At 44.0% G+C, this 20,267-nt stretch overlaps 1 protein-coding gene across 2 annotated transcripts in view; it reads right to left on the reverse strand.

Annotated features, from left to right (window-relative positions):
• The window catches only part of dnmt3ab (DNA (cytosine-5-)-methyltransferase 3 alpha b), a 725,841-nt gene that overhangs the window by 463,662 nt on the left and 241,912 nt on the right, over window positions 1-20,267 (reverse strand). For both annotated transcript variants that reach the window (XM_070885120.1, XM_070885118.1), the window contains exon 4: window positions 4,130-4,508. In XM_070885120.1, the coding sequence (XP_070741221.1) occupies window positions 4,130-4,508 (379 nt within the window). The remainder of the gene's footprint in view (window positions 1-4,129; window positions 4,509-20,267) is intronic.

Below are 20,267 nucleotides of genomic sequence, written 5' to 3' on the forward strand. Positions count from 1 at the left end.
TGCAACAACTCACAAGAAGCTCAAGACCATCCAGGACAAAACAGTCCCTTTAATTGGCACCTTATCCACTAGCCTAAACAATTACCACCAGCATACCATGGCTGCTATGCATACTATCTGCAAGAAGCACTGCAGCAAATCTCCAAGGATTCTTTGAAAGCATTACCAAAACACACAACCTAGAAGGACAATGGCAGCGGGTGCATGGGAACACCATCATCTCCAAATTCCACTCCAAATTCCACACCATCCTGACTTGGGCATATATCACCGTTCCTTTATTAACACTGGGTCAAAATTCTGGAACTCCCTACCCAACAGAATTGTGGGAGCACCTTCACCACATGAACTGCAGCGATTCAAGAAGAAGGCTCACACCAGCTCCTCAGGGCAACTAGGAATGGGCAATAAATGGCTGCCTTGCCAGCGATGCCCACATCCCTAGAATGAATTTTAAAAACACTGTTTGTTTCAAAGGCATCAGTCCAATCTCAACGTTTAGGTCTTCACTGATATAAACCTGGATAACAGCTAAGACAAACACTGCACACAGTGAAGTGCCAACACCTGTATACTCTTAATCCAAGAAACATTTTATTTCACAAAGCCTTATTCTACTTTTGTTTGCATACTAATACATTTCTACACCAAATTATAATACAATTATCTAACTGAACTGCAAGTAGTGGAACTCTATAAAGGTATCGCATCACTACTGTAAAGGTCATTTACAGGAATTAAAATTCCTCGTCAGTCACACAATTTTAGTTAGATTTTTGTCTATGGGTGTGACTCGAATGGAATGTATAACCAAAGCCAAGTTCTTAACCTATTGGCCTAATGTTGAATGTCTGTTACACAAAGCTTTACATTCAGGAAATTATTCAGGGACTGCAGCCTCTGCATGGGGTGAAGTTATCGACAGGAGGAAATTCACTGCCATTATTTTCGTGATTTTAGCCAAGGTGAAGGAATCTTGCCTGTGGTGGGAGGGTTGTACTTGCTTGGATTTTGTTTCCCTTCTGCTTGCATCAAGGTAGCATTGTCAAAGGCCGATTTGTGTCTGGTCCCATACGGTGACTGAATTTAAACAAACCTGGAAAATTCATTCTATTATATTTAGATAATATAATTAAGGTAGGAAAAGATAATTCTGCAGTTATTCTCTTCCTTGCACCCAAGGTGCATAAGTAAGATACTGGCTATGAGTGAATTTCCCAATGGTCGACATCTTTATCATTTACTATGATATATTTCTATAAGGTCGCCTCTCATCACCTTTCAAGGAGGAATAGCCCAGATTTCTCCAATCCTTCATGACATTAAAGATCTGTCTTGTGGCTATTTTCTACACATTTCCACTCTTGAGTTTTTCCCTTCTGTTTTGGTGACTAAAACTGGATACAGTACTCAAGATGCAGTTTTAACAGAGCACTATACAGAACAAACATTCAGCATTCTATTTGATTTGTTAATTTTTGCTCTAAAGTGATTAGACAAATTAATTGCTGAGTCCCCTGACAATCCAAGAGCGCTTTCAACTTCGCCCTTAGCTACTTCAACACCATTAAGTGAATAGGGGACCAATTTTACGTCAATCCGCCGATGTAAATAGTGTGGTAGTGGCCCAAAAATGGCGCTGGTTTACATATTATTCATGCTGATTCTCCAGCCATTGCCATCTTGGAAGGGTCCTTCCAATTCGCAGCCGGAGCACCTGCCTGTTTGTAGCGGTAGGCCCTTTTAATTTTGGTGGATAAATGGGTGGAGCATTTAAAAACATTTTTTTTAAATGGCCACAAATCTTTTTTGATTTCAGTTTTGTGGGGCCAGGAGGAGCAGGAGTGGTCCTCTGGGCTCCACAATAATACTGTGGTTTTCTGCCATCCAGTGCTCACCCCTATCTGCAATCGGTTCCCTCCTGGGCCAACCCGCCTGATGACCAGGCTCTGCATTCTCCACTGACCAACTTCAAGTTGCTGTGGGACACCCATTCACAGTGTGCAGTTCACTGGTGCCGTGCTAATGAGCCTCGACCATCAAAATGGCTAGAACTCTCCGCTGACCCAAATTACCCCATGCATATTCCCAATTTTCTCTTCCAATGAAGGCTGAATTTTATCTGTGATTGTGCCGTATACTTGTAGATTTTTTTCCCCAGCTCATGCTTTAGGTCTTCGGCTGCCTCATCAGACGTGATTGCCTCTGTCCAGTTTATTAGCGTCATTCTTTCCTTCAGCTAATTTCTTGCCCCTTTTGTGTGTGTTTTGAATTCCCATCTCCTTACGCTTATATGTCTTTTGTAAACTTTGTTGAAGATTATAGGTGTGCCATGTTACTTTCCACAGTCCATTTGGGATGTGACTTCCATCAAAAAGTCAATGTGGTTGATCAGACAGGATATACGATGAATTGACTGTTGTTTAGTAGGTTATCATTATTCACTGAGAAAGGTTATGTTTCAATTTGTGTAAAGGAGTCAATCTGCATAGCTTCCAACAATAAGGGAGCAGTACTAGCCCAAACTCCTTCCATGCTGTAAAGTAGTCTAAAACACACAAATTAGTAAGCTTTTAGTGAAAACGAACCTTGGTGAAGGCAATGAGTTAAAGGACAATGCACCATAACCTGTAGTAGGATGTAATAGATTTGCTTTTCAGATGTATAGCCCACATCCAGATAACGGGTATATCCCACTTCCAGATAAAGTTTAACAAGCAGTGAACACACAGCAGCACGATGTTGTTTTTACATTAGGCAGGAATATATCTAGGGTCATACATGGCTGACCGTGAGAACCATTTAAATCAATGGCTCCTGGTGATGCTGTGCTACAAAAACATACTATCCTGTCCACTAACAAAGTCACAGCCTTTTGATCTCTTGTGACTGCTACCAGAAAAAAAATCCAGAGTTTAGAATTTATTGATTGAATTGAGTAATAAATCTGGTAGTCTGTTTCTGGATTAGTTCAGGGATAAATCAGATTTAATCAAAAAGTGGTTGGATGCAAAAAGGGTTAACAGCACAACTGCTACTATACCAATTTCTCGAACCAAAACTCTGACTGTCATCATTACTCTTTCCTTCCTCACCCCCAAATACGTGCTTTGCTTTCACAGAAGAATGTTTTTTTATACTGATATTCACTGTATTTTCATATCAGCTGTAAAATAAGGAAATATTGTCTCAACTATTGAACTATTCAATCTCAACCATCATACAAATGCATGCAGAAGCCCGAGTCAGCTACTACTAGGTGTGTTTGTCAGGGGTGGGGCTAGACTCTCCTCTATGTTTTTAACTCTTTTTGGAGTTCACCTGCAAAAACATAAAACATTAAACCGTGCCACCCGACCTGGGTGACACACCAGACATTTACAAGGCCCTTTTTTCCTTTTTTTTGGTTTTTTTTTGTGTTTTTCATTTTTTTTCATTTTTTTTTTGGGCGCTAAAATCACATTTTACCTCTATGTTTTTATTAGGTAAAAGCACTACTCAAGCTGTTCCAGTAAGTGAATAATCAGGCCCAATGTATTCTTAATCAGTGTGTTAAGGGCCAGATTGCACTGTTGTATGTGGGTTGGCATGCACTCTAAAAATGAAACACTGTGGTCCGTCCCACAAATTAGCTGCAATAGTTTATCTAGTGAGTGTGCCTGATGACTATTGGTTCTGGGATGAACAAGTACGATGAACACAAAAACTAATCCCAGTTATTCATTGCTGAATTCTAGTAGCAACAGCACAGACTTTCGAGAGTTAGTTTTTCAAAAGAATTACTTAACTGTATAAACATTATTTTCCCAAACATTAAGCGTAACTCAGTCATATCAGTTCTCCATGTCAGTATATGTAGGTTCAGATTTTTGCTTCAAACGCAATTTTGCTTTAGAAAGTTTAATGCTTGTTTTATAAGTCCTGTTGCACGTAACACTGAGGCAATGGGGACAGGCCTTTCAATTGGAAATACTTTAATAAATACAATCTAAAGTACCTCAAAAACTTGGGCTGTGTGTGACTTTTATCAGTATGATTTTATATGGGGTGCCTGAGCTGTAGCAAATGTTGAGGTCTGGTTGTGGTCCTAAAGATGTAAGTATATAGATTTATTAAAAAGTTTTCAAACCTTTTTCAGCAGCTTCCAGTTGACGTTTTTTGTATTTCTTTCTGAGAGCAGATGGTACCTTCTCACTTTCTCCTTTTTCAGAATCCTGCCCATCTTTTGGGGTATAACATCCATTCTCCATCTCCAAATCTATCTCAATATCTCCATCCAGACTTGTACTTTCTTCATTGGACTCCTGGTCTTTCAGGTTCTGAGCTTCGGGGACAGATCTTCCACGGTCACCATTTTCAGGAACACTCTTTTCTCCAATCTGCTGGGAGTTCCCTATGTCTTGCTGGTTACTTTCCACCTCTCCATTATGCACCTGTGCTGATGACTCTTGGGAAGATTGGCACTTTGGGGCTGCCACCATTTCACTGGAAGCTTCATTGATGTCCACCTACATTGAAGAAACATAACTGAATTAACAGTAATCAAATTTTTCCAATAAAAGGCTTGGACTATGTTCCACTTGTGACATTTTCTTCACAAAAGTGCAGATACATATGGTTTCAAATAATCCAAATATATTTATATGTTTTCAAACCATCAACAAAGGATGAGAGAACAAAAAAGTTACCCAGACAACAGGGCAATGCTTAAGATTGATTTAAAAAAAAACTCTTCCAGCATGTTCCATCAACCATTTTCTCAGAATTTAAAAAGATATTGTATTGCTTACTGCTGCCAATACAGAATGTGTTCACATAGAAAAGTATTGAAGAAATATTCAGGAGGTGGTAGTGTTTGAACTTCTTATGGATATTCAAAGGAGGAATTAGGGGAATTGTTAAACATGGTAAAATTGGGGTCAAAAGTTTTATTGCATCAGGTCTTATAGGCTAACGTCACTGTATGCTTTGGCATTGGCTGGCAACCATGGGAAAAAAGCAGAACGTTTACTCTCTAACCAATAAATTCCTGTCTTATGTTTAAAATATTTCAAACTTTGGGGGGTGGCAGTGTGATCGAGTTCTGGTTGTATATTCTTTTTGAGATTTACTTGGTAAAAATTTGGTAACATTAGTAAGTGAACAACTGACACATCTATTTTAAATCATTACCAAATTTGGAAGACACTGATGACATTGAAGTATATTTAAGCTAAATTAAAATTCTTTCCTTAAAATAACAGATGGAAATAAACCCATAATAAAAGAATGCAAAAAAAAAGTACAAGTTCAAGCTACTTTAGATTCCTGAGTAAAGCTGCAGAGATATAAAACTAATCCTCTCAGTATATATCCATCGCCACCCACTGCCAACAGAAAAACTAATTACCCAACAAACTAGTACTCCGGCCAGACAGACATATTGGGGGTGAAACTGCCCCTTCTTTCGAGGCCCGTAAGCACCTCTGGGGGTGCTAATGGGGTGGAAGAGACTTTTCGCCCAAGGTGTGGGGGGGTACCAGCTCCCGGAAAATTGCCTGGAATTTTGCGGAGGCGCTGCCATGGGCCACTGTACAACTGGCGATGACGTCATGTGACTACTGTAATTGCGGTTATCCACTTCAAAATACATCCCAAATATTTCTGAATAACAGGACATGTCCAAAAGACACAGACGCCCTGTGGATAATTCTCATTTAATTCTCATGCAGGCAGTCCCTTGTAACTTTAAAAGCTATGGTACGTCTCCCAGAAAGTACCCCCCATCAAATCATTGGACAAAATCATACCACACAATAAGTGAATCAACTGATTAGATAAACTACCAACAGGTGCAAGTGGCCATGGAACTCAAGCCACAGTAACAGGGTCAGTGAAACTGACCATTCGAAGGTACTGAAAAAACGTTGCCTCTCCAAAACCAAACTGTTGCTGAAAAGAATCAGATAACTGCATCGTCCCACATGCTAAACCCTGCGGGACTCTCTAAAGGCCTTGTGATACCAAAAGCAAAGCTCCACACTAACCTCCAACAGGTTAAACATTACCAAGTTATCTGTGTACTTTTCTGTTGTACAAGGTCTTTTATTGATTTAGGCCAATGTAAATGCATGCTGTACAAAGTCAGCATTCACAGGGCTTCCTGTGTATTGACTGGCAATCATAGGAAGAAGCAAAACATTTAAGTATAGATTTTACAAATTTGCTCTTCTGACATGGAGCTTTGTACACCAGGAGCATGTATCAAGAATTTGGACACTGAGGTCAGTGGGCAGCACAGGATTTTCTATCCAATTTGGAGATAACAAAATGCTGCTGGACTCACTGACCTTTGCATCCAAATTCCCAATATCTGATATTAGCATACAGAGTTCTGAAAATTTGTTATTCTGAAATTAATATACTTTCATGTTCCAACAGTAGGCCCCATTTTAAATTTGATATGGGGGTACAAATAAGGACTGATATCAATAATTAGTTTTGTAGATAAGACTGACTGGATACGGGTTAAGGTTATCATCCTGGTTTAATATAACAGTAAACATCTGAATGGCTGGCTGACTTATTCTGGAGATGTATTTAGTTCTTCTCCACTGTTAAGGAGGCCATGACCAAAATTATTTTGTTTCCTCCATTGAGGTTTGTTTCTGCTCAATTCTCCAGAATATTCTACATGACAGCCAAGGCCTCGAACTCTGTGTGGCCAGGAGAAGGACTAATATTCAGGAATTTTACATGATTACCATTGGAGATCCGGGAGTATTTATGCAGAAATCTTTCCCTTGAGCACATGATTATTTGTGTTCTTCGAGAAGGGCTGAATATGTATTTCTTGTTCCATACATTCTTACGTTCTTATTGCAATCATACCAGGTACATGCAATGGACTTCATATCCTACAATCTTTATGCCAAATGTATGCCTGCCCTTGCACACATTTAACACAAGAAATATTGTGTAATTTAGCTAAATCATATTCCAATTTACCAGCACCATCCCTATTATTTAATGTATCTTATTGAAGCTAGTGGTGGCAAACTAGAAATTAAAATGTAAATTCTAATTTTAAATATGACCATTTATCAGACAATTCACATTGTGGCTCGAGACCTACTTTAATTAAATTTATCACAGATGTATAGGTTTTCCTATCAATGCTGCGAACTGTAACGAGCGAAATCTTCATATTGAAGAAGTATTGAAGATCATGTTTAAAAAAAAAACACTGGTGTTAGATGTCCTCTGGTTTCTATATGCACTGGCACAGTCAAGGACCTCTTCTCGAAGTCATTCATGACTTTGCTAGAAATATTCAACAGAGGAAATTTTGCAAACCCACTTACAATGTAGTTCTACATTCAAACCAGAGGAATTCTTACCCCACTATCCGCTGAGATCTAATTTGTGCAGCTTGAGCAGTGTCATTGCTGACGCAAAGCAGAATTCCACGGCCTTGAAATTGGATCGCGCCCGGTGCTGCGCATGCTGTATGCGCCTAATGATGCCAGTGGCAGGACCACAGGAAATTGGTCCATCGGCCTCAGCTGCAGGTACCAGTCGCGGCTCCAGAGGCAGCTTGCTGGTCCCGGGAGGCACCAAGGTCATCTGGAGGTCCTAACCAGAGTCCAGAAGTGGGGCGAGGCAATTGGGAGGGGAGAGAAGGGAATGGGGGGGGGGGGGTGGCGGTAGGGGACGGGGCGGGGCGTAGTAGGGGACGGCGGGGGAGTAGGGGACGGGGGGGATAGAGTGTAGGGGACAGGGGTAGTAGAGGATGGGGGTAGGAGGGGACAGAGGGAGGGAGTAGGGGACAGAGGGAGGGAGCAGGGGGGGTGGGGGGGCAAAAGGTGCACACAAACCTGGCCAAGAACACAAAGTGTCGGGTTCAATTTTCCCCAGTTATCTGCGCCATTTTTTTGGCGCCACCGCTTTTTTTGGCCCAAATAAAAATATCCAAGTTTCCCCAAAGTTTCTGCACCAGCGTAACTCAGTTAGTTACTTTTTTTTAGGTTTGTATTGTTTTGTGTCACTGGAGGTGTAACCTGTCACCCGCGCCAATTCTGCCCATTTAAGCAAGTTTGGCCAGCTCTGATTTAGTCCAATTTTTCTTCGGACAGCGTACGTGACCGCTCTGGAAAAACCTTCTGGGCCGTCAACAAAATCGGCGCAAGTAAGAGAATCAGCACAGCAGATGCAGTTCCACGGCCGGGACAGCAGCAGAGGGGGAGAGGAGAGGGGGGGCCTGGGGGAGACCTTTCGGCCAGGGCTAGCAGCGGGCAACCGGCTCTGGGAGGGGAGGGAAGTCTTTTGGCCAGGGTTAAGAGTGGCACCGGCAGCGGGGGGGCGGGGGGGGGGGGTGGGGCGGTGGCAGGGAAGGGGGGGATAGACCTTTGGCAGAAACACTTTAATAATTTAATGATGGAATGCAGTTGCAAGGTTCTTGTGCAGGTTGCTGTGAGCTGGCCAGAATGTGTTGTATGTTTCACTTTCCAGCCTCAGCCCGCAGTGTGTCCCTCGTTACCCTGGCAACCCGATCATTATGGCGCAAATCTTAGGCTCCAGCCCCAAAGCTAAAGGACGGGCTAGGCAACACCAAAGTCAACAATTCAAACGGGGAAAGTTGGATGATTTTTTGGGGGGCATAGTTGGGCCCCCAAAGAACTGGGCCACTTCAAGTACGCCAAAAAATGGCTTTGGGGAAAATTTGAGTCTGTTCAAAATTAAGACTTCAATGTTTGACAATACATTAGCAGAAACTCTACATGAACAATGGCTAAAACACCCAAGTGCCTACCATTGTGTGTTAGTTGGTCTGATTGGATGAGGGTGAGTATTATGTCTGCAATTACCATCGAATAACTCCACGAGGCCTTGTACTGTGAGTAAGAGCTGTGTGACTTCAATCCATTTAATATGACTGCAAAATGAGGGGCAGCATGGCTGGCTGCCTTTTATATGCCCCTGCACACCAGGGCAGGAAACCCCTGGGGCCTCCAACAGCAGCACCCTCAGGTGGTACATCGTACATAGTTACATAATGAATACAAAGAGTTTGCATACACGACATAATTCCCCCCCAAAGTCTTTGATGCAAGTTGATTACAGGTTATGGCGAACCGGAGCCCTGCACTCCCTGGTTGACTGTCTGAGTGTCGCTTCTGGCCTGGGTGAGTTGGTTGGGCTACTGCTGTCTTGCAGCGCGAGTGGTTGGGCTGGACTGTTGGGGATGGTGGGATCATCCTCGTGGTTGGCAGCGAGGTCTGTTGTCGATTGGACATGTGTCGGTGGGTCGCTGAAGATGAGGTCCTCTTCTGGTGGTTCCTGGTTATCTGTGAATCGTAACTTGGTTTGGTCCAAATGTTTTCTGCACATTTGACCGTTAAGCAGTTTGACAACAAACACTCAATTCCCCTTCTTGACTAATACAGTGCCGGCGACCCACTTGGGGCCCTGACCGTAATTCAGCACAAACACAGGGTCATTTACAGTGATGTCGTGTGATACAGCCATGCGATCACGGTACATGTTTTGCTGATAATGCCTGATCATTGAGGTCAGGGTGTACTAAGGAGAGCCTAGTTTTGAGTGCTCGTTTCATTAGTAATTCTGCAGGGGGAACCCCGGTAAGTGAGTGGGGTCGTGTCCTGTAGCTGAGCAGTACCCGGGACAAGCGGGTTTGTAAGGAGCCTTCCGTGACATGTTTCAAGCTCTGCTTTATGGTTTGGACTGCCCACTCCGCTTGGCTATTGGATGCGGGCTTGAACGGGGCAGATCTGACATGCTTGATACCATTATGGGTCATGAATTGATTGAATTCTGAGCTGGTGAAGCACGGACCATTGTCACTGACAAGAATGTTGGGTAAGCCATGGGTGACAAACATGGCCCTGAGGCCTTCAATGGTGGCTGTGGACGTGCTGGGTGCCATTATTGCACATTCAATCCATTTTGGAGTAGGCGTCCACAACAACCAGAAAGGGGCCCGCATAATCCACATGGATCCTGGACCATGGTTTTGAGGGCCAGGACCAGTGACTAAGTGGGGCCTCCCTGGGAACATTGCTCAGTTGTGAGCACGTGTTACACTGATGCACGCACGACTCTAGGTCCGAGTCAATGCTGGGCCACCAGACGTGGGACCTGGCGATAGCTTTCATCATGACTATGCTTGGGTGGGTGCAGTGTAGGTTTCCCTGCCTTTCTTTGGCAAGATAACGCAATTGCCCCATAAGAGGCAATCTGAATGGATCGACATTTCGTCTTTACGACGGTGAAATGGCTTGATCTCATCTTGCATGTCGCTAGGGACCGCTGACCAGCTCCCATTGAGGACGCAACTTTTTACAAGGGATAGCAGAGGATCCTGGCTGGTCCAGGTCTTAATTTGGCGGGCCGTTACGGGTGACCCTTCGCTATCAAAGGTATCCATGGCCAGTAGCAGGTCTGCGGGCTGCGCCGTTTCGACCCCGGTGGTGGGCAATGGTAATCGGCTGAGGGCATCGGCACAGTTTTCAGTGCCTGGCCTGTGGCAGATCACATAGTCTTAGGCAGACAGTGTTAGTGCCATCTTTGTATTCGAGACAAGCATTGGTGTTTATACCTTTGCTTTCCAAAAACAGTGAGATTAGGGGCTTGTGGTCCGTCTCTAACTCGAACCTGAGTCCAAACAAATATTGATGCATCTTTTTTACATCGTAAACACAGGCTAAAGCCTCCTTTTCGACCATACTGTAGCCTCTTTCGGCCTTTGATAGGCTTCTGGATGCATATGCAACCAGTTGGAGTTTGCCCACTGCATTGGCTTGCTGCAAAACACACACGACACCGTACGACAACGCATCACATGCTAAAACTAGACGTTTACATGGGTCATATAATACCAGCAACTTATTCAAACACAGCAGGTTTCTGGCCTTCTCAAAGGTGGCCTCTTGATTTTTATCCCAAGCCAGTTGACGCCCTTATGTAACAGCTTGTGCAATGGTTCCAGCAAGGTGCTCAACCCTGGAAGAAAGTTACCAAAATAGTTGAGGAGTTCCAGGAACGAGCGCAGCTCCGTTACATTTCGTGGTGTTGGTGCATTCTTGATGGCCTCTGTCTTCGAGTCCGTGGGTCTGATGCCGTCTGCCGCAATCTTCCTCCCCAGGAATTTTACCTCTGGCGCTAGGAAGACACATTTGGATCATTTCAACTGGAGTCCAACTCTGTTTAGTTGACTTCAAACTTCTTCCAGGTTGTGCAGATGTATGGAGGTGTCACGGCCAGTGATGAGGATGTCATCTTGAAATATGACTGTGCGTGGAACCGATTTCAACAGGCTCTCCATGTTTCTTTGGAATATGGCTGCAGCCGAGCGAATCCCAAACGGGCACTTGTGGTACACGAACAGTTCTTTGTGTGTGTTAATGCATGTTAATTTTTTCGACGACTCAACCAGCTCCTGGGTCATGTAAGTGGAGGTTAGATCCAGCTTGGTGAATGCCTTTCCCTCTGCTAATGTCGCGAAAAGGGCATCGGCTTTGGGTAGTGGATACTGGTCCTGTAACGAGACTCGGTTGATCGTTACTTTGTAGTCGCCGCAGATTCTGACCTTACCATCGCTCTTTAGTACCGGAACAATCGGGCTGGCCCACTCGTTGAATTCGACTGATGATATGATCCCTTCATGTTGAAGTCTGTCCAATTCGATCTCCACTTTCTCCCTCATCATGTAAGGGACCGTTCGAGCCTTGTGATGAACGGGCCGTGCCTCGGGGATCAAGTGGATCTGTACTTTGGTGCCTGTGAAGTTGCCGAAGCCTGGTTCAAACAAAGATGGGAACTTGCTCAGCACTTGAGCACAGGAAGCATTGTCCACTGACAATAATACTTTGACGTTTTCCCAGTTCCACCAAATCTTCCCCATCCAGCTTCTGCCAAGCAGCGTTGGCCCATCGCCTGGTACAATCCACAGTGGCAGCTCGTGTGCCTCTCCATCATAGGATACTTTTACGTTCGCACTGCCAATAACTGGTATCAGTTCCTTGGTGTAAGTGCGCAACTTTATCTAAATCGGGATCAGCTTAGGTCTTTGTGCTTTGTTGTTGCCCCACAGCCTTTCAAATGTCTTCTTGCTCATAATTGACTGACTCACCCCCATGTCCAGCTCCATGGATTCAGGAACGCCATTTAATTTGACTTTTATTATCATGGGAGGACTTTTTGTGGAGAGGGTGTGCACCCGCACACTGCTTCCTCGGGCTGAGTTGCCTCTTTAGTTTGTCCTTTGTGATCCACGCTGGATCGGGACTCTTCTGCTGACCCCACTGCCACGTGGTGAGTCGCAGTACGTTTGCACATTCGCTGGAGGTGGCCCCTTGTTCTGCAGCTTTTGCACGCATAGTCTTTAAATCGACATTGATGGGCCACATGATTACCCCCCCAATGCCAGCATTGCGTTAATGATTTCGCATTTACACCCCTTGGCGGCCTAGCAGCAGCAGGCATGTAGGCTCTGCTCTGTACAGTTCTTATTAGTTCAACAGTTCTGCCTGCAATCGGCGTTATTTTACGTACAGTACTTGCCAGTGAGCTCCGATTCTGGTAGGAGGTTATCTGTATGGTATCGCAAATTAGTTCAGTCAGCTCATCGTATGTCTTATCCTTGCAAGTCCCTGACGAGGCGGTAGATCTCGGGCCCATAACTGGTCAGCAGTATAGCCTTGCGCTTCTCCGCCAATGTGTCCGTCTCCCCTGCCAGGTCGTTTGCCACGAAATATTGCTCAAGCTTTTCCGTGAAGGCATCCCAATCATCACCCTTTGTGACGTCTTTTAGTGTGCCACAGGTAGCCATAATCGTGTGACAGTCCGTATTCTTGTCGCCAGTTATTATGTCTGCAATTACCATCGAATAACTCCACGAGGCCTTGTACTGTGAGTAAGAGCTGTGTGATTTCAGTCCAGTTAATACGACTGCAAAGTGAGGGGCAGCATGGCTGGTTGCCTTTTATATCCCCTGCACACCAGGGCAGGAAACCCCTGGGGCCTCCAACAGCAGCGCCCTCAGGTGGTACATCATACATAATTACATAGTGAATACAAAGAGTTTGCACACATGACAGTGAGTGTGAGGGGTGGCTAGTGAGATGGGGAAGTGATAATGTTGATAGAGAGAGTGATGGGTGGAGGTGCAAGGTCAGTTGGTATGGGTAAGGATGTGCAGGAGTAGGGTAGGGAATGCAGAGTGATAGGGATGTGATGAATGGCACAGCAGGATGAGGTTGAGCGTGACTTCGCAGTAACGTTTTGTGATCTACTAAGATCTGTCATGTATCTTACATTATTATATATAACTGTATCCTAACATACTATACATGACTGTAATAAGATATGACCTGTAATCACCAGCATACCTCACCACCAGGGATGCACTTGCAAGAGACAGGTATATAAGGACAGGTCTCAAGCAAGTGCAGTATTCCAGAGCTGTGAAATAAAGGTGCAGGTCCAGAGTGACCTTGACTTCACTATATGCCTCGTGTGAATCTGTACTGAGGGGACTGAACTTTACAAGATCATTGAAAGGTTTGCACCAATGCAGTCAGGTCCTTCCGATCACATCACTGCTCATGCCCTCCTGTGTATGTGCAACCAGGCTGCATTGGTGTCCTGGGGAGATCTCTTCCGTCCATTGGAAGGGAAGAGAACCTCCCTGTGTGTTGTGACTCCCTCCATAACCGTCTGGAGGGAGTCATGGAGAACCTGGGTACAGCCGTGCACCTTTGTGTAGTAATTGTCAGTGTTTACAGCACCTCAATGTTGTAGACTACTGACAAAAGAACTGTCAAAAAAAAGTTGGCCATGGTCCCTTTAAGGAAACCGGATGATAACGCGTCATCAAATGACATCATCAGACCTGCTTCCTGTTAATTGGCTGGGAACCTCACAGGGCAGGCTTAACAAGCCCAATCAAGGGAAAATTGTGTTTGGAGGGTGGGATGGGAGTTAGAAGCACGTTGCCCACAGGCCACCAATGCTGGCTGCACCGGTCTCGCCATTGTTGGAGAAATTGAGGCTTATGTGTGAGAGCCATAATTTGCCTTTACCCTTCCCATCCTATAGTAGGAATGCATTTTGTATCCATTCAGTAGTTTTTCCTGAGGATCTGTCTGAAATTCAAAACTCACCTTGTGAAGAATTGGGGCTGCTAACTATCCACAAGGCAGTGCACCCCAAAGTGTTATGCCACTGTCCCATCTTAAAAGAACTGTCTCTTTAGCAGCTAGTCCCTTTGCTATTTTAGGAAACAACTTGATACATTATTTATATAACTGAAACTATTGAACCTGCAGCTTGAGACTACCACAGAGAGTTTGCAGCTGCTGGCCAAGGTATGGTTACTGCTCTCCTTGATGTTGCCCTCCCACCACAGCTGAATAGATTTTTAAAAATTAGAGTGAATAGAACAAAGGAAGGGGAGGCAAGCTGTTGTAATTCTGCAACGGTTTGGTTACCCTCCTTTTCTGTATGGGAGCAGGACTCTTGGACTGATTCTTAGGAAAGCATTGGAGATGGTAATGAATAATTTAATGTTAAATTGGTCTGATGCCTGTCTGCATGGCAGGGGGAAGATATGCTTTCTGAATAGTTATTTTTTGATTTATCTTCTTTGTGTTTGATCCAAATGAAAATTTTTATAACTTCAATAACATTTTGCATAAAATGGAACAAACTCATCATGAACTAGTATGCCTGCTACAAATTGATTTTTGTGACAAGGTGATTGGAATTTATTTGTTGGCCAACCTTAAACTTAAAATATTATTTACTGGAGCAGTAGTTCTTGTATATGCTGACTTTAGAGGATGTTTCCACTTTGAGGTGCCATAAGGACAACAGTTACTGCAAAAGGCTACACTGCAGCTCTGCACAGAGTGTAAAGTACACATTTCTCTTGAGGTGAGGATCCGGATTAACAGAGCACCTGTGTATTAATGTGGTGTCTGCAGGTGTTCAACATAGTGTGATATTCCCATTTTTAGATCACACTTATAACCTCCACATATTTGTAGGCAAAAGGCTCTACCTAGAGTCTTGGCGCCATTTTGCAGGAAGTAATCTATTCATCACATTTCATCCCCTGACTTGGATCAGAGCCACCAATTTACTAAGACTGAATAAATAAAATTCTGATTTTATTATATAGTATTCAGAGATTTTTATTGCTGATTTGCAGATCACCTACAATTCCATTCAATTTTTCCACGTTAAAAATTTAAATTAATGTTGACATTTGTCACTCTGAAATGAGTGAGGAGTGAATTAGTATCTGAGGGTCTGCCAACACATTTTTGTTCACTTTTAGGGGATGTGTTGCTATACTGACTCCTGCACATGCAGTAAAAGTGATACTGCACTACCATTTTGTTCATATGTTGGTATAAAAATTGAAATATCAAAACCTCTAGGCTGAATGTTTCCGATGCCCTTTAGGTTATTTTTGTCAAGGGAAAAAACCACCAGTTCACAACCTGATAGGAAATGGCACCTTTGAAACTGTTGTGCTGCGTGAAGTAATTTCCTCCTTGGGCAAAGCCATAAAAAAGCACGTTGATGTGCAAAGATGCTTTGAACATTTGAAAATAAAATGATTAATATTAAATTCAGCAGTGTCCAATTTGTGCTGCTATACCAAATGCACTCGAGTAGATTTGTGACAAGACATGTGGGCTTAGAAATGATGCACCTAAAGCTCCGATATGGCGAGCAATGTGAGCACGTTCATTCCACCTCGCAACTGCACCATCCAGCATATTGAAAAAAGTTCCGGCATAGACATACAAGGCCCGTGCCTCAAATAGGCATATACAAATAGGAGGAATGCCTGTTCGAGATCCCCTCTGCAAACTTTGTCTGTGACTGACCACAGCATGCATCATATAGGCTGTGCGCAGTACTCTCAGCCCGTGGGCAGCCAAGTGAAGCATTTCGTAAAGGGGCCACTGCAACCCGAGGGACGACAAACTTGTTGAAAACTTGGTAACTGGGTAAAATCCTTTAAATACCTTTAAATTACCTCCTAAGCATCTTAATTGATTGGCTCGCCAATTGGTGTCAGGTCTGTGATCCACAGGGAGATCCGACAGTTGAGAAACTGACATGGAAGTGGGATCAGAGCGGACTTCCGCCACTCTGTCAATCAGGGCCATTTTGACAGTGTGCCTGCCTCGAAACCTGTACTCGCAGGGCTGGGAAGATTCCAGCTTATACAGCTCCTGGAGGCTGTTACTGGCAGAGTCCTGGGAACCGATAGCTGTCTCACTCACTCATCTGGGAAATGCCACGTGCCTTGGGCAGACCAGCAGACGTACTTTAAAAATTAGAACAACATGTTTTTTTAATGAGGAATCTTTTCTCACCTGGCAGAACCAAGTGAGTTTGAATAAAGCCATCAGGTTCCCAATAGACATAGATCTACAATACTAAATCAGCTTTACAGATGGCATCAACTGCCACGTTAAGAATACCACCCCAATTTTACTTCCCTTTATTTCCTCAAAGGTTCACCCATGCAAACACCCCTTCTTGTTTAGGAGGGCCTTTGCTGCAGTTTATTCCATCATTGTACATCATAGAATATTTAGTGGGTACATAATTTTGCTGGAGTGTGATTTATTAGTGAATGACATGGATTATTTTAAGCAAAAGGGATGATTTGAGTTTGTTCAAGATGTGGCTGCTTTCATTGCCCATCGCTAGTTGCCCTGAAAAGGTGGTGAACCACTGCAGTCCTTCTGTGATGGTACTCCCACAGTGGTGTCAGGTAGGGAATTCCAAGATAATGCATGTAATACATGGATCTGCCAATAGGAGGTTCCCTTGGTTGAGAGGAGAAGGCCATTTTCTGTTCCAGGTCTATGCTTTCCTCAAGGATAGAGTACCAATGGAAAAATAACTGACAAAACTCTCAACCTCACAAAAGCAGACAGTCCTGAATGGCAGAAAAACCTATTGAAAAACTAACCACCATCTGACTAGGAGGCAGGCACTTTAATGTTCCTATTAATTCCATACCTCGGGAGCCTACTGTCAACAAGGGCAGACATCAACGACGAGGTCCAACACCTCATTCAGTGTGCCAGTGCAGCCTTCGGTCTCCTGAGAAAGAGAGCGTTTGAAGACCAGGACCTCAAACCCGGCACCAAGCTCATGGTCTACATGGTTATACCCATCCTCTTATATGGCTCAGAGACATGGACTATGCACAACAGGCACCTCAAAACACTGAAGATGTACCACCAACGCTGCCTCCGCAAGATCCTGCAAATCCACTGGCAGGATAGGTGCACCAACATCAGTGTCCTCACTCAGGCCAACATCCCCAGCATCGAAGCACTGACCACGCTTGATCAGCTCTGCTGGACGGGCCACATTGTCCGCATGCCTGACATGTGACTCCCAAAGCAAGCGCTCTACTCAGACCTCCGACACGGCAAGCGAGCCCCAGGTGGACAGGGGAAACGCTTCAAGGACACCCTCAAAGCCTCCTTGAAAAAATTTAACATCTCCACCAACACCTGGGAATCCCTGGTCCAAGACTGCCCAAAGTGGAGGAAAAGCATCCGGGAAGGCGCTAAACACCTCAAGTCTCTTCGCCGGGAGCAAGCTGAAGCCAGGCGTCATTAACAGAAGGAGTGCGCGTCAACCGAGGCACCCCACCCACCTGTTCCTTCAACCACTGTCTGCCCTACCTGTGACAGAGACTGTAGATCCCGTATTGGACTCCAGTCACCTGAGAACTCATTTTTAACGTGGAAGCAAGTCATCCTCGACCCAGAGGGACTACCTATGATGGTTCCTATTAATACATAGGGAAAAAGATATTGGCCCAGATTTTGCCACAGTGGGGCATATCGCAGTTACGTTTTTTCCTGCACCCTTCAGCTTGAAGAGCTTTTACTGCAAGTTGCTGGAAATACGAGCTGAATGAGGGCAATTTTCCACATTGCCGATTTTTGCCACAGTTGTAGAAGTACGTCTGATTTTTTAGTGGCCAACTGGACCAAAAAAAAAGTTGCAAGTTTTGTCGGGATAAACTTTCATTTTGGAGCAGCGCAGATTGTCCTTAAGCTCTGTGGATGGAGCTTAAGGTCTGCGCCGAAAAACTGAGGTTGTCAGGGTAACGAGGGACACACTGAAGGGTTGAGGCTGCAAAATGAAACATACAAGATGCAGCAAGACATAAGCAATTGTAGAGTCCCGGTGCTGCTCCTATCCCGGGCCAAAAGGCCTCCTGCCCTCGGTGCCGCTCCTATACCGGGTCATGGAACTCGCTTTTCTGCGCCGATTTTCTTAAGTTCATGTAAAGTTTTTCAGAATGGTGCACTGCGCATTTTTTGAAAAAAATCCTAGTGGGCCAAACTTGCTTAACATAGAAAATAGAAAATAGGTGCAGAAGTAGGCTCTTCGGCCCTTCGAGCCTGCACCACCATTCAATATGATCATGGCTGATCATGCAACTTCAGTACGCCATTCCTGCTTTTTCTCGATACCCCTTGATCCCTTTCGCCGTAAGAGCCACATCTAACTTATTTTTGAATATATCTAACGAACTGGCCTCAACAGCTTTCTGTGGTAGAGAATGGCCAGAAATGGCGCAGCTAGCAGCCAGCACCCCCAGTGACGTCAAAAAATCAAGAACTAAAAAAATTGTCCGTAAGTAGTTTACGATGGCGCAGAAACTTTGCGAAACTAGCAGGTTTTAGTTTGCTCCAAAAGAAACAGCGGCCGCCAAAAAAATGACGCAGAATGGTGCCAAAAATTGAGCCCAGTGGATCTTAATGAATAACAGGACCAACAGTGTATCTCCTTAACCAATAAGAGTTAAGAATTGAGAAAGAAATAGAGGAACAATGAAGAAGGAGGGTGAATTAGAGTGCAATCAGGTACAGAAAGAGAAATAAAAAAAGGATTAAGAGAGAGAAAAAAAGAGACAAAAAGAAAAAGTAAGATTTTTTTTTAAATGTGTAATATCGCCAGTCTCTGCCCTTACCTCAACTCTGCTGCCGAAACCCTCATCCATGCTTTCTTCACATCTAGACTTGACTATTCCAATGCACTCCTGGCCAGCCTCCCTAGTTCTATTCTCCAGGAACTTGAGGTCATCCAAAACTCTGCCGCCCCGTGATAACTCATACTTAGTCCCACTCACTCATCTCCCCTGCACTTGCAAACCTGCACTGCCTCCCAGTTAAGCAATGTCTCAATTTTAAAATTCTCATCCTTGTTTTCAAATCCTTCCATGGCCTCGCCCCTCCTTATCTCTGTAATCTTGTCCATCCCTATAATCCCCCTAGACCTCTGCGCTCTGCCCATTCTGGCCTTTTAAATATCCCCAATTTAAATGCTCTACCATTGGCGGACATGCCTTTAGCTGCCTGGGTCCTAAGCTCTGGAATTACCTCCATCTCTCCACTTCTCTTTCATCCTTTAAGACGCTCCTTAAAACCGACCTTTGACCAAGCTTTTGGTCATCTGCACAAACATCTCCTTATATAGCTCAGTGTCAATTTTATTTTGACAAAACTCCTGTGAATTGCTTTGAGATGTTTTATTACATTAAAGATGCTATATAAATATAAGTAGTTGTTGTTGTCAATTTAATTTTTTTTACATTTCTAAGAAGAATCTACTACATGCTCAACAGTTTAAATTGTTCCCTTTGTGGGCCGGAGATATTGATTGGCGTTGCATTAACAATTATCACGTGTTAAAAGGGTCCTTATGCTGTTCAATGCCAGCTCTAGCTTTCTGTGGCGCGTTTAATTTGAGTTTAATGTGCATATCCAGTAAGTTCTTCAAAATAACGGGGAGGTTGAGGGTGAGCTGCCAATTGTGCAAGGCTAATGGCGAAGCGGCGTAAATCGACCAGAAAGTTATGGTGATTCGCAGCTCATGGAGTATCACTTCCTCGTCTAAACTTGCTGGCCCATTTGTACGAAGGTGACCGTGCATCGTGAACCCGCCATTATTTTTCCAGCAAAATCTGAGCCAATATAGTCAAAACAGCCCAACTCCAAAACATATTAACAATGTGTTATTTTTTCAAATTGCTCTTTTTCCTTTTTTTTTGCACAAGTATCTAAGCATTCACTCTAAATCAATATTAAATCGAAATATTGCAATGTTACCATTTTGAAATGTCAACCAGGATTCTTCATTCTACTTTCCACCTTTGTAATAAATAACCCTCAAGACTGTTCTCAACAAATAAATGATTTACCAGCATTGTA

Source organism: Pristiophorus japonicus, chromosome 7 (assembly GCF_044704955.1).
Source record: "Pristiophorus japonicus isolate sPriJap1 chromosome 7, sPriJap1.hap1, whole genome shotgun sequence".
NCBI classification, from domain to species: Eukaryota; Metazoa; Chordata; class Chondrichthyes; family Pristiophoridae; genus Pristiophorus; species Pristiophorus japonicus.